At 43.7% G+C, this 12,519-nt stretch overlaps 2 protein-coding genes across 2 annotated transcripts; one reads left to right on the top strand and one right to left on the bottom strand.

Annotated features, from left to right (window-relative positions):
• The first annotated feature begins 124 nt into the window (after nucleotides 1-124).
• MYCFIDRAFT_210630 (uncharacterized protein) lies at nucleotides 125-992 on the top strand. The gene is made up of 3 exons (XM_007925793.1): nucleotides 125-401; nucleotides 457-600; nucleotides 656-992. The coding sequence occupies exons 1-3, from the start codon at nucleotides 138-140 to the stop codon at nucleotides 731-733; spliced, it is 486 nt and encodes a 161-aa protein (XP_007923984.1). The 5' UTR covers nucleotides 125-137; the 3' UTR covers nucleotides 734-992.
• Nucleotides 846-12,213, bottom strand: MYCFIDRAFT_129950 (carbohydrate esterase family 4 protein; the record flags this gene model as incomplete). The annotated part of the gene is made up of 7 exons (XM_007925794.1): nucleotides 846-941; nucleotides 989-1,145; nucleotides 1,194-1,214; nucleotides 1,264-1,466; nucleotides 1,518-1,611; nucleotides 1,667-1,850; nucleotides 12,030-12,213. Coding segments are annotated over 7 exons (939 nt in total), but the record flags the coding sequence as incomplete, so codon positions are not given.
• Nucleotides 12,214-12,519: the final 306 nt, after the last annotated feature.

The following is a 12,519-nucleotide window of genomic DNA, read 5'->3' on the forward strand; positions in this document are numbered from 1 at the left end:
CTTCACCACCGAGAAGATTGCCAAGGAGGCCGCGAAGAAACTCGAGGGCACCATCCATAGCGATCTGCTGAGCAACAAGTAAGTGTGCACTGCACTCGACCCTGACGACGTTGACTGACATTTTCAACAGGAGCGACATGTGTGCTCCAGAGCCAGAGGCTGCCGCGCAGAAGAAGGTCGCAAAGAAGCGCGATGCGCCAGCTGAGGAAGAAGATAACGAAGATGACGAGGGAGATGAAGAACTCGAGGACCTCGAGGAGAAGGCGCCAGCGCCTATCGCTAAAAAGGCAAAGAAGTCGACCACTGAGGCGACTACCACGAAGAAAGCCGCGCCCAAGACTTCTAAGTCTAATGACGAGGCGTTTCCAAAGGGAGTTCCCGGTGCATTGAAGGGAGCAGTCGTAAGTCGATGTTACTGGTTCGTCGTGCATGAAACGTGTCACTAATGCGCTCTAGATTGGCCTGACTGGTACAGCCTGCCTCACTCGCAACACCCTCAAGAGTGCCATCGAGAAATATGGCGGCTCGTACACCGAGAAGTGCGAGGTAGCGGACTACGTCGTCGTTGGAAAGAGAGCTGGCGCGATCAAGTTGGAGGCAGTAAGTTGTCGTGTACCCATTATCTAACCTGTGCTGATTATATGCCTTGCTGCAGCTCACCAAGGCTGGCGTCGCCCAGATCTCGGACTCGCAGCTCCTCGAGTTCTTCCTAGGCGAGGAGCCTGACGTTTGAAGAGCTCTTGCTTCCTCTCCCAATTTTACGAATGACGACCTGGATAAGGATGCTGTGAAAGCGAGTCAGCATATCCTTCATGATAGCACATAACTGATGGGGAAGGTGGCGTTCATACCACGCGACGCCAATGCTCAGCGATATCTTTTCGGCGCGTCACCCAGACGCCGGGCTTTGCGGCAATGTACTCTACAAATCGCTTGAGGGCCTGGATGCATTTAGTGTAGCACTTAATGGCGACAATGACACACATACCATGAATCTTCCTGGCTTCCCAATGATCCTACAATGTAGCCCAATAGTCATCATCTTCGGCGTGCCCGCTTCTCCTTCCGCGTACAAGATATCGAACGCGCTCTGAAGATACTCGTAGAACGCTTGAGGAGAGAAGACCCCTGTCAGGCTGTGGAATCTGCTTCAATGTCAGCGGCGTATTACAAGCATGTCGCGCTCAGCTCACTTCAAGTCATTCGCATCATAGCTAATGGAGTCAGCACGCATCATTTGTCAAGTGTAGGACGATATCTCACGTATATGGAAGCATAAGCATTCCTTGAGGACCTCCTGACGGTGCGTCTGCAGGCAAATCTGCTTCAGCAGGTACATCGGACCAGTAAGGAAGGTCATCACAATAGCTATCGCTCTCCCACAACAATGGGATCCCAAGCTCCTTATAAGTCTCGAATACAAGCGCCTTAGATCTGGGTGAGAGTCTTCCGTAATACCAGCCAACCTGGAGAGCACTCGTCAAGATGATTACGTGAAGGACGGCAATATCACTTACAGGATACTCTCCGGTGAGCTCTTTCAAGCACTTCAGCTGCCTCACAATGTACTCCTTCTCCAACGCTTCGTCCATGTCGTGGTAGTCAATCCACCTGCCATGCCACCCATGGTCAGCAAGACTACCTCATTGCGCAGAGACGAACTCACCGGTAAGCATGTGAGGCAATCTCATGTCCACCATCGTTGAAAGCCTTAATCACAGCTGGATTCTTCTCAAGAGCTTGCCCGACTGCATATATCGTCACGGGCATGTCATGTGCTTCAAAAGTATTCAGCATTCTCCAAATGCCGACTCTACTGCCATACTCGAAATCACTCTCCGTAGTCATTGCTCTCTGCCCAGGTCTTGGCTACCTCTATTCAGGCTTGTGGGCATGAAGAATTGAGTTCCGTAATATGTGAATACCAAATTGCGACCGAGTGCACGTGATAGACCGAGTGTACGTAATAGACCAATCAGTTAGGGCTAGCTTCCGAACTTACCGACAACCAATCACAAGCACTCTACCTAATTCTTCGCCTACAAGCCTAACAGGAAACCGTACTAAACTAGTATGCGACACACCACTTTTTTACGACAACGCAAAAATAACAATCTAAAGAGCGGAGATTGTAGAACTGCTAATTGCGTTTCATTCTATCTAGGAATTAAGTCTATACGACGTTGCGTTGTTAAGCGCCGCTATATTTGCTAAAGCTACTCTACTATAGCTATCCGAATTAGCAGGCCGGCTAGCTATATGCTAATATACACTAATATTTAACATACTATAATTAGTGTTTTAACACTTAGAGGTCCTTCTCTTAGGGACGGCGATCTTCGTTTATGTAGGCGGTATCCTTACGCGACACTTCCTCGTTAAGATATAACATATCTAGGAAAACGATAACCGTCTAATAGGCGACTCGACACTTAGAGGTCCTTGCCCGACTATTTCCGAATATCTTTTGTGTAGTGTATAAGCACGCGCGAGGTGTAGTTATTAAGTTGTTAGTATATAGTAGACGCGACTCGAAAGTCGACACTAAGAATACCTAAACTCGCCGCTAGCACCGCTAGCACCGCTAGCACTATTCCTTAGTCTTAAGTCTTCTAAGATGTCTAACAACCTGTCGAGCGAGATAACGGAGTATAACTACGACGATGAAGGTAATCTAATCCTTCTAACTTAGCGCTAATAAGATAACGGCGAGCTAATAGACTAGGATTTAGATAATGCGCTACTGCTAGGTCAGCTAGGATATCTAGCAGCTCTAGCAGGTCTAGCAGCTCTAGCAGGTCTAGTAGGTCTGCCGCCTTTCTAACTAAGCACTAGATTTCTAAGTAATATACCGGAGACTATCGTACGACCGGCGGACATGCCTAAGATTAGCGAATTTGAGGATAAGGAGTCGGAGTCGGAGACAGAAGATAAAGATCTCGGCGAAGAAGATACAGAGCTAAGTAATAATAAAGAACTCGAAGCCCGAGATAACGATAATAAGGATGCCGACGAAGATAAAGAAGCACTCGATAATACGCGCTAGGCTACTAAGAATATTGCGATAAAACGTATGCTTAATAAGCGGTGCAAGGAAGTTAAGGATCTCATAGCTAGACATAAGCTTAGTATTAGATACTTCGTTAAGTATTTAGTCGGCAAGCTAGGCGAGACGGCATCTGTATCTGCTAAGTCCCGTAAGACTATAAAGCGCTCAAAGCGTTACGAGAAGAACCTTAAGGCTATTACCGATGCCTTTCTAGAAGACCGCCTATTTAGCGCTCGTATCGTTCGTAATAAGCTAAAGAGCCTAATTAGCAAGGACTTATTTAGCATATATAATCTAGACTTCTATACGGTCGAAATCGAGCTCGCATCGATAGACGACACTATCTAGCAGGTCGTACCTATATAGCATTAGTTGCTCGGTTAGGACCTGCTACCTAATGTGCGCCGCGATTATTAGCAGTACTAGACTAAATTCGCAGATAAGCGCAACGTTATACGGAAGCGTACGATAATGCTAACTTCTTAAGTCCTCTATTCGATATCTTATATTAAGGTATTATTCTTTCTAAAGGTCCTTAGTATCTTCCTTATTAGCAATAGTGCGAGTCGCCGCACTATCGAGGTCTTGAACAATCTAAATATAACGCTAGCATACTAGACTATCTAGATCCTAATAGACAAGAATGCCGATTATATAGAAACGTAGATTGCCGAGCTATGCAATTATCTAGACAAGTAGTATAGTAGCACTATCGACAATTTTAATCGCATATAGAAGCGTACTATCTAGAACACTAGCGATACTAATAAGATAGTAGCTATAACTACGTCGTATATAGCCGTAAACAAGCGCATTCCGAAAGGTAGCCTAAAGAAGAAGATGATTCATTACGATAAGCCGCTGAATGCTAATAATATCCTTAAGAACATCTACGAAGACAAGGCGATACGCCTAGATAGAGAGGAGATTACCGATATTAGTATAAAGACCGCGCTCTTCTACATCGACGAGGCTATTGCGTACACATTCCTAGAAGCCGTCGAGACGATCTTTAAGAACGAGGAGGGCCGTAGTAGCGTAGCGCTAAAGCGACTAGCTTAGCCTATAATCGATAAGCTAAATCCTACCCGTATAGAAGTATACTCGCAGCCTATGTCGTTTAATGATAAGGCTACTATTAAGGGCATATATGCTATATAAGATGAGATCCTACTTAAGTTCTAGGACCTAGATCGCGAGAAGGACTTTGTAAGCGGACTAGAGGGACCCCTTTATATCTAGAATAGCGATAACATAACCGTACTTCGAGGACATAGTATACGCAATAAGAGCGTTAAGAATGAGGATCTATACGACAAGCGCGACAGCCTTCTTATATCGCTAGCCTAGTTCTATACTATAATAAACTGCGCATTTACTGTCCTACGTACGTACTAGGACAAGAACAGCGATAGCGAGGCTCTGCTAGTAGCTTAGACAGTAAAGGGCGATACCGCTTTTTAGTATAGTAAGAACAAGGTTAGTAAAGACAAGCCGAAGTTCTTTAAGATCCTCCAGCTACTTAAGACTACGTTCCGCTTACGTAGTGTTAGTGCGGCGATCGAGTGGTTGTCTAGCTAGGGTCGTATAGTGATCTCTAGCGAGGATAACCGTATATAGGCTGTTAGAGAGGCTCTCTCTCGATTAACAGCTTAGTAATACCTCGAGATGCTATATAATATCTATAAGAAGCTCCTCTCTATCGAAGTATAGCGCGGCCTGCCGCATCGTACCGGTAAGGCAGCGCCTAATGCCTAGTATACTACAATAGCGCGGATAATACAGGAAATTAAGATCTTCCTTACTCTGCGACTTAGTATTCGTAACGCCGATATTAGTTATCTGCGTAGGATCGTTAACTACTTAGTTCCAAATTTCTTCGGCGCTAAGTAAGGCAATTATAGGCGGATAATACTATATAAGCGATAGCTGCTTGGTCCTAGTTGTAATAATGTCCTCTAGGAAGCTATTCTGTCGTCTAGAATCATTACTAATAGCAAGAAGGGCTATACGATAGCGGCTAATAAGTAGCTTGAGATGTAAGTTTATAATAAGTGTCTATATCTAGATTATTGCTAACTATCGCAGACACAACTACGAGTATTTAGAAGATATTAATCGCATCGGCAACTCGACCTATAACCTACTAGCAACCTTTAAGAAGATTGCCCTTAATCGCGAGCCGTCTCGTACTCTGCGCAACATAATAACATCCTTTACTAGCATTAAGCTAAGCAGCTACTACACCTATAAGAACACAGCTATTAACGTCTTTAGCCGCGTAGAGAAGCTCTTCTCTAATAGATTCATAGCTCTATATAGCAATGAAGGTAGACAGTTATTAGATGACATCTAGCAGCTTAGTAGCAATCAAATCCGTAAGAAGGTCGCTACATTCAACTAGAGTAACAAGGACTATTGCGAAGGCCGGTCTACTATTACGGATGCCGTAATTAAAGATATAGATAGTACTAAGGCTAGTCGCGAGGCTACTACTAATCGTAGCAATATTAGGGGTGCTACTATTAACGAGAATAACTCTAAGTAGATCGATGCTATCTAGCGTACTAATAGATAGGCTAAGCTAATCGGTGCGGAGGTTTAGGTTGTTAATGCTACGGGCGATAACTAAGGAGAGTTTATAGTATATACTATACGAGAGGATACGATTAGAACAATAGACAGCGAGTATAGGTTTGTAGATTAAGGATAATATTTCTCTACTTCTAGTCTCCGTCGTTATCGTATTAATCACTTTTGCTAGCGCTAATTGCTAGAAACGCGCTCAATCGAAGAATCTTATACTAGCTAGCTAGCTAGCCGGCCGCTATATAGCTTCTCGATAAAGTTAACTAGATAAGTATTATGCTAGCTAGCGGGCCGCTATATAGCTTCTCGATAAAGTCAACTAGATAGGCGTCGTACTAGCTAGCCGGCCGCTATATAGCGCAAAGGGCAGTGTTAACTCGAGCTCGTTCTTGCTATAGTGTTGACTCTAGCTCGTTCTTATTATAGTGTTAACTATAGTACCAATTGGACTTTGCTATCTTATAGCTATCGTAGCTTGTACCTGCTAGTATATACTATACTCGACTGATTTGGCTAACGGGGCGGCCTTAGGCATAATTATATACTAGCGTCTAGTAAATAATGTCGCTCTTGCCGTAAAGGAGCGGGTAGGTTGGTAAGGTAATATATAGCCGTTATTGCTACCTATTGTCGACTACGTAGCTCAACCTCACCTACGTAGATAGACCTTCGCTTTCTAACTTCAACTTCTTCTTCTTCTTTATATTAACTATACTGTATGCCGGTATCCGCCTCGTGCGTAACTAGCGACAGTATCCGCCTTGCGCGTAACTAGCGACAGTAAACACCTCTACCCCTAGCAACACACTAACTGTCTATATACTATAGCGGTAGTGTCGAGATACCTCTTATCGCGAGTAGAAGTAGCTCTCTACTACGACTAACACTATTCCTTACTAGTCCTACGACTTGCTACCGACAGAACCGCTTAGAATTGGTCGAGGTCCCTTAATAGGTGTTATTTGTTTAGTCTAGTCCTTAGTCTCCGATAGGCTTTATTAAAAGGCGACTCTCCTAGCGAGTAGGTTTAGGAATCAATCGTAGTCTTAGTATAGCTATTCTATAGTAGCATTGCTATTAGGTGATTCCGCATTAGATAGTCTTCTTGTCTATTGCTATAATAGGCTTTCTACATTAGGCTCTTCTCGGGATACTATACGCATATCTAGTTGAGCTTAGTATAACGCAGCCTTTGCAACTTCGGCGATTAGGAGCGTACGATGTCGGATATAGCCTCTAGGCAGCGAGCTGTTAATGCTATAGTTCCGCGGTACGAATAGGCGTCCTTAAGCAAGACGTCTTTATAAGGGCACTGCTATACGACTGTAGTAAGCGCATCGACTCTGCTAGACAACTGTAGTGCGTACCCCCCCTTCCCTCCGAGCGTATAAAGACTGTTATATACCTATAGTGCGTATCCCTATCCGCGAGACCGAGCGCATTAAGACTACTCGAAGCAGTGCGTAGTACGTATTAGGCTTCTAGGGGCATATCTTTTTGATACTGTCTTTTTAACAACTTTAGGCGCGGTTCGACTATTGTTCTCTAGGTAGCTTTAGTCGGTACCTAGTATCTAACTCTTTATAAGTTCGCTAGTGTTACACGCTTAATAATGCCTGCTCTACACTCTATTATAGTTAGTAATGGAATGCGTTAAGAACTTAATATAAGGAGAGTATCCGCCGTATATAGCTTGCTTTTAGCTTGCTTCGCGGCCTGCTTAAGTGTAGGTTTATAGGCAATGTATGCTTCTAGTATGCTTCTTATAGTATGCTCCTAGCCGGCCCTTAAACCGCTAGTTATATTAGATCCCTAAACGCTAGTGTTCTTTTAAGTATAGGAGGGCATTAACGTAAGAGGTCGCTTCGGCGGTTCTCGATTGTATATTATTGCCCTACGCTTCTATCCTACCGTATATATTGTAGTGCCTGCTAGCAAGCATGTAGTGCGATAAGTATAGTATTAGCTTTGTCGGCCTTCTCGAAATGGGACTTCTCGAAATAGGACTTCTCGAAATAGGACTTCTCGAAATAGGACTTCTCGAAATAAGGCTTAGAAAAGAGGACTTCGGTATGCCTAAGGCTACGGCCGTCGTTATCGTATTAGACACTTTTGCTAGCGCGCTTTGCTAGAAATGCGCTTAATCGACTCGGTTTAGCGTAGCGTAGCGGCGGCGGTATTGTTGTTTAGAAAGTATCGTAAATTCGAGGAAGGAGATTCAGATAGAGGAAGCCTCGACAGCCCGCTAAGGCTCGGATTTACTATAGCATAACATCCGATTAGCGGGATTAGGCCGGCTCTAAGATCGCGATTTCCTCTTACGTATCTATCGACTTTAGCTATATACCGATTTTAACAAAGACTATAACAAAGGGCGTAATAGTGCTAAAAACGGGAGACATACGTACTATGCTATATATTGTATTAAAGGTCTACTGTCTACTATAAAATCCTACTAAATACTACGATAGCGACAATCGATACGATAGCGACAATCGATACGATAGCGACAATCGATGCGATAGCGATATCTAATACGATAGCGACAGCCGATGCGATAGCGACTAGTCTAGCATACCGCCTATTCGATTGCCTATACTTAACGCCTGCTTAGAGAGCTACTAGCAGAGCTACCTATTATACGCCGACCTGCCTTAGAGAGTCTACGCTCGGTACGTAAGACACGACCTCCTCGCTCCTCGTTAGTACGAGATATAGTGCTTAGGATCTGCTTAGCTCGGCTATATACCTGCTTAGCAGCAGCGCTAATCTGCGGTAGTAGCTATCGCTAAGTACCTAGTCTACTAGATGAACCTAGGCGTTCTTAGCCTCGAGTTCCGGATACCTAACTGTTGCGGCTATACAGACGATCTGCCTGCATACTAGTAGACTCTGCGAGGCTGTTTCTTATCTTATTAACTGCCGTAGTACGCTGCTGTAGTATAAATGGTATTATAGCTAGTAAGGCAGTATTAGCTATACGACGTATATTAAGCGCGTTCTACGCTACCTCTCTTGCAGCCTGTTCCTACTTCTCCTTCTCCTTATCTTTAGTAGCCTTAGCCTTTATATCGAGGCCTGTACGCCACTTAGCTAATACCTCTAGACCAATACTCTTTAGGATGTCGATAACTTCCTATATCGAGAAGGGCTGCTTATGCTATTAAAGCTTCTAGAACTAATCTACAAAATCCGCCGCTTTCTGCTTTAGGAGATCCTCGTCGATAGCAATATCGTTCTATATATTAATAGAGTTAGCGGCAGTAAATACGTTCGCAATATTAGCTAGTATACGATTATCGATAGTCTCTATCGATAGAATGTCGAATCTTATACGATTTAACTAATACGGATACCGAATATTAGGTCGCTTTGATACCCAATCCTTTAGCATACTGAATCCGAATGCTAGGCGAGTACCGGCTCTTAGTGCCTTGAATTTCGGAGGAGTAGCACCCTCTAGAGGTGTATCGATATAGAGGGTATTTAGGTCTAGATTGCAGATGTTATAGCAGTCTTCTACTACTAGTAGCTACTAGAAATATATTGCCTTGTCCTTACTAAGATATCGAAGGACGACCTTGCGTAGGTATATGCCGTACTAGCCGCGGAGATGATTATTCTAGAACTTACGCTATATTCGAGGAATCTTGTCGCGTAGCTCTATTTCCTTCTTAGTCTAATAGCTATTATTATTACTATTATCACTATTATCGTTAGCGACTTCTCGAGTACCGGGCGTATTAGCATCTTCTCCTAGAAGCTTAGACTAGCGGAGACCTAATAGCCGGAATAGAGTATGCGATCTACGTCGGCCGCGCGGCCTAATCGCCGGATAGTTTGAGTCTAGTAGTAGCTGCTTAATGCTATTATTAATGTAGTACGGTAGGAAAATGAAGGCTAGGCTACGTAGAATAGCACGACCAATACGACTAAGCCGCTAGATAACATCTTTAATATCGCGTGTAATAGTAAATCTAGCCTAAGCAACAAGCTTAATATCTAGCACATTAAGGCCGATACTAAACGCAGTCGTAGCAACTATAATGCGGTGTTCTAATAGACTATCTAGATGCTCTATAGTCTTGCAGAAGCGACTATAGCGCCGCTTCTAGTCTCGCTTAGCGATACTGCTAGTATAGAAGGTCACTATAGTATATATATTAACACCCTTGTTGTCCTAAGTATATCGCTTCTTTAGGTCCTCGCATTTAGCGGTCGTCGCGACTAGCTAGTGCCGAATAACATTAGCTAAATCCTAGACATACTTACGACTATCGATAAATAGAAGGGCCTTCTTAATGTTCATTAGCGTAGCTTGCTTAGTTTCTAGGTCGAATGCGCTACTAATTGTAAAGTAGAGGTACTTATATAAGCGGAGCTAGTTCTTTAGAATAGTGCGCAGCATATATGTCGTATCTAGACGGTCGATACTACTACGGATAATTTTGGTCTAGAATGGCTGATTGCTAACGAGACGGAAGCTACTATACTTAAGCACAAACTCCTCTGTCTCCTTAGACATAGTCGCAGAGCAGCCAAGCTAGACTGTGTTATTACGGAGCAGCTTGCGCAATACAAAGATCTGTATATATTCCTTCCGAAAGTCGCGCCATTTGTTTATAAGATAGACTTCATTAATAACTATAAAACTAATGCGAGCGCGCACCTTTGGATCTTATAGCAGCTTCCGGAATGTAGGACTAGTACTAGTCTCTAGACTTAGGATAATATAATAAAAGCGGCTATTAGCGATATGCTCTAATAGCTTAGGCTAGAGGCTTATAGTTTCAGAGGTAATGTTAACAGCGTTAACAATGCTATCTAGCTAAACCTGTCTATCTGCCTGTCTACCTAGTTAGAGTTACTAATAACGGTTGTCGATAGCCTCTACCTATTCCTCGCCGAGGCGGTTTAGTAGTGTAAATTGGAGCGTTATTAGGCCGGTTAGATACGTAAAGGCCATAAATACGAGACTCTTGCCCTCGCCTATCTTTGAGATTTGTAAGACATTACTGCTACTAAAGACAAGCGTATAGACTAGATCGATTTGGACATCCTTTAGCTAATAACCTTTACCTAGATAGAGGCGGTCTAACAGCTTCACAAGGCTAGTAGTAACGATGTTGCGGTAGACGTTCTTTGCTTCTAGATATGCTGCTACATCGTATACGAGTTGCTTGACTTGATCCTATAATAAGCGCTTAGTCTTATTAGCGGTATTAATACGATCGCATCGACCCTAGAACTATGCCTTATAATCTTGCTTATTCTTAGGCTACTAGACCGCTAGCAGGTAGCTGAAATCTAGTCGCTCTCGATTAACCGCAGCGCGCCTAGGAAGCTATACTAGAAAGTGCTGTTTATTACTCTAGCTATTAGCACGCTTGCGCCTATCCGTACGCTTCTTATTACGCTCCTTAGTCTTCTGCTGATTTACGGCATTCTGCTTCTTTCTGCTAAGGTTCTTAAGAGGCATTGTAGGCGGCGATGCGCGCTAGCTACTATACTCGAGTGTCGGAAGCTAGATCTCGAAATATAGGCGGCGGCGGCGGCGATAAGGTCGCAAATACTAATATAGGACGAGGCGGGTCGGCACTCTAATACATTAGAGATTACGGAGCTCGAGTCGGTACGAACAGTTACTAGTGTTATTAGATAGCGAATGTTAATGTCGGAGATAGAATTTATAGGGTATAGCGACAACGAGGTACACTTAGAAACACTCCGCAAGCGCCTAGAAGTAACTAGCGGCCCTTAAGGAAGTATAATCGAGTGCGAGGTCGTACTAGTTAATGCGGTAGCTGCGAGTAATAGCAAATGATTAATGGGTTGGGTTAGTAGAGGTATATAGCCCTCGGTAGCGAGATAAAGGCAAAGGTAGAAGAATTTAGGCATTCTAAGTACGGGAGGTTCGAGAGATAGTTAGTGCGACGGCCCGTACGTGCTTTGTTTAGGCTTTTATATACTGTTTGTATATAAGTGACACTAGGTAGGGTAGAACAAACGAGTCTCGTAGGAAACATATCTTAGTATATAGAAGATAGAGGTTTTAATTAACATTTTATAGAGTACTTTATATAGACAATTCTATAGACCGTATTAATGCGTAGGACCCTTTTTCTGGGTTTGTCTATATCTGATATAGTTGTTGTTCTGTATTTCACTTTATACTAAATACCCGTAGGCAATTGTATAAGGGCCGCACGGTTTGCCTTTAGGCGCTCCGCTATAGGCTTCGCATAGACCGCTAACCAAATAGATATTAGTGTACTTAGCATAGATAATATAAGAACGATTTAGAATAGAAACAAGCACAGGTGGAAGGTAGTGGGTAGGTAGAAGGTGGTATAGAAGGTGGTATGGAAGGTGGTGTCCAAGCTAAGCCTACAAAGCGGGGCGCCTGAATGGAGGTAGGGTCTTGGAGGCCGATCAGATTGCTCCGTCAAGGCGTTTTCGGACTGGCTGTCTCCATTCTGGACATTCTGCTCTGCTCCCTCTTCGTAATTGATCACGAAGGAGACAGCGATTTTGGCGTCATCTGGCCATTGCGCTTTAGGTGGATGTCGACCATATCTGATGACGGTCAAGCTTCTCCAGCAAGAAAATACCGATTGCGGGAACTTACCCTATGAGGTCTCGTGCGAAGTCGTATTTCGTGCCTGCGTGTGGATCCTTGCTTGCGGCGTCAAGTGGCGGATAGTCCATTTTGGATGAGGTTCTGGAGATCGAACGTGGTTCTGAGTAAGTGAGATACCTATCAATAGCTAGCTACCTCACATATCTATAGAGTTGGCCGTAGAGAGCTTGTTGGCATCTGAGCTCGCCTATCGTGGTATGTATGCATCTCGTATCGTGAACTCTAATGTCATTCATTATAT

This window comes from Pseudocercospora fijiensis (genome assembly GCF_000340215.1).
Source record: "Pseudocercospora fijiensis CIRAD86 unplaced genomic scaffold MYCFIscaffold_2, whole genome shotgun sequence".
Classification (NCBI taxonomy): Eukaryota; Fungi; Ascomycota; class Dothideomycetes; order Mycosphaerellales; family Mycosphaerellaceae; genus Pseudocercospora; species Pseudocercospora fijiensis.

Coding starts and splice junctions, on each gene's coding strand:
- MYCFIDRAFT_210630 (XM_007925793.1), top strand. CDS start 138: ATGTGTGCTCCAGAGCCAGAGGCTGCCGCGCAGAAGAAGGTCGCAAAG. Junction 402..456: donor GTGCATTGAAGGGAGCAGTC/GTAAGTCGATGT, acceptor AATGCGCTCTAG/ATTGGCCTGACTGGTACAGC. Junction 601..655: donor GCGCGATCAAGTTGGAGGCA/GTAAGTTGTCGT, acceptor GCCTTGCTGCAG/CTCACCAAGGCTGGCGTCGC.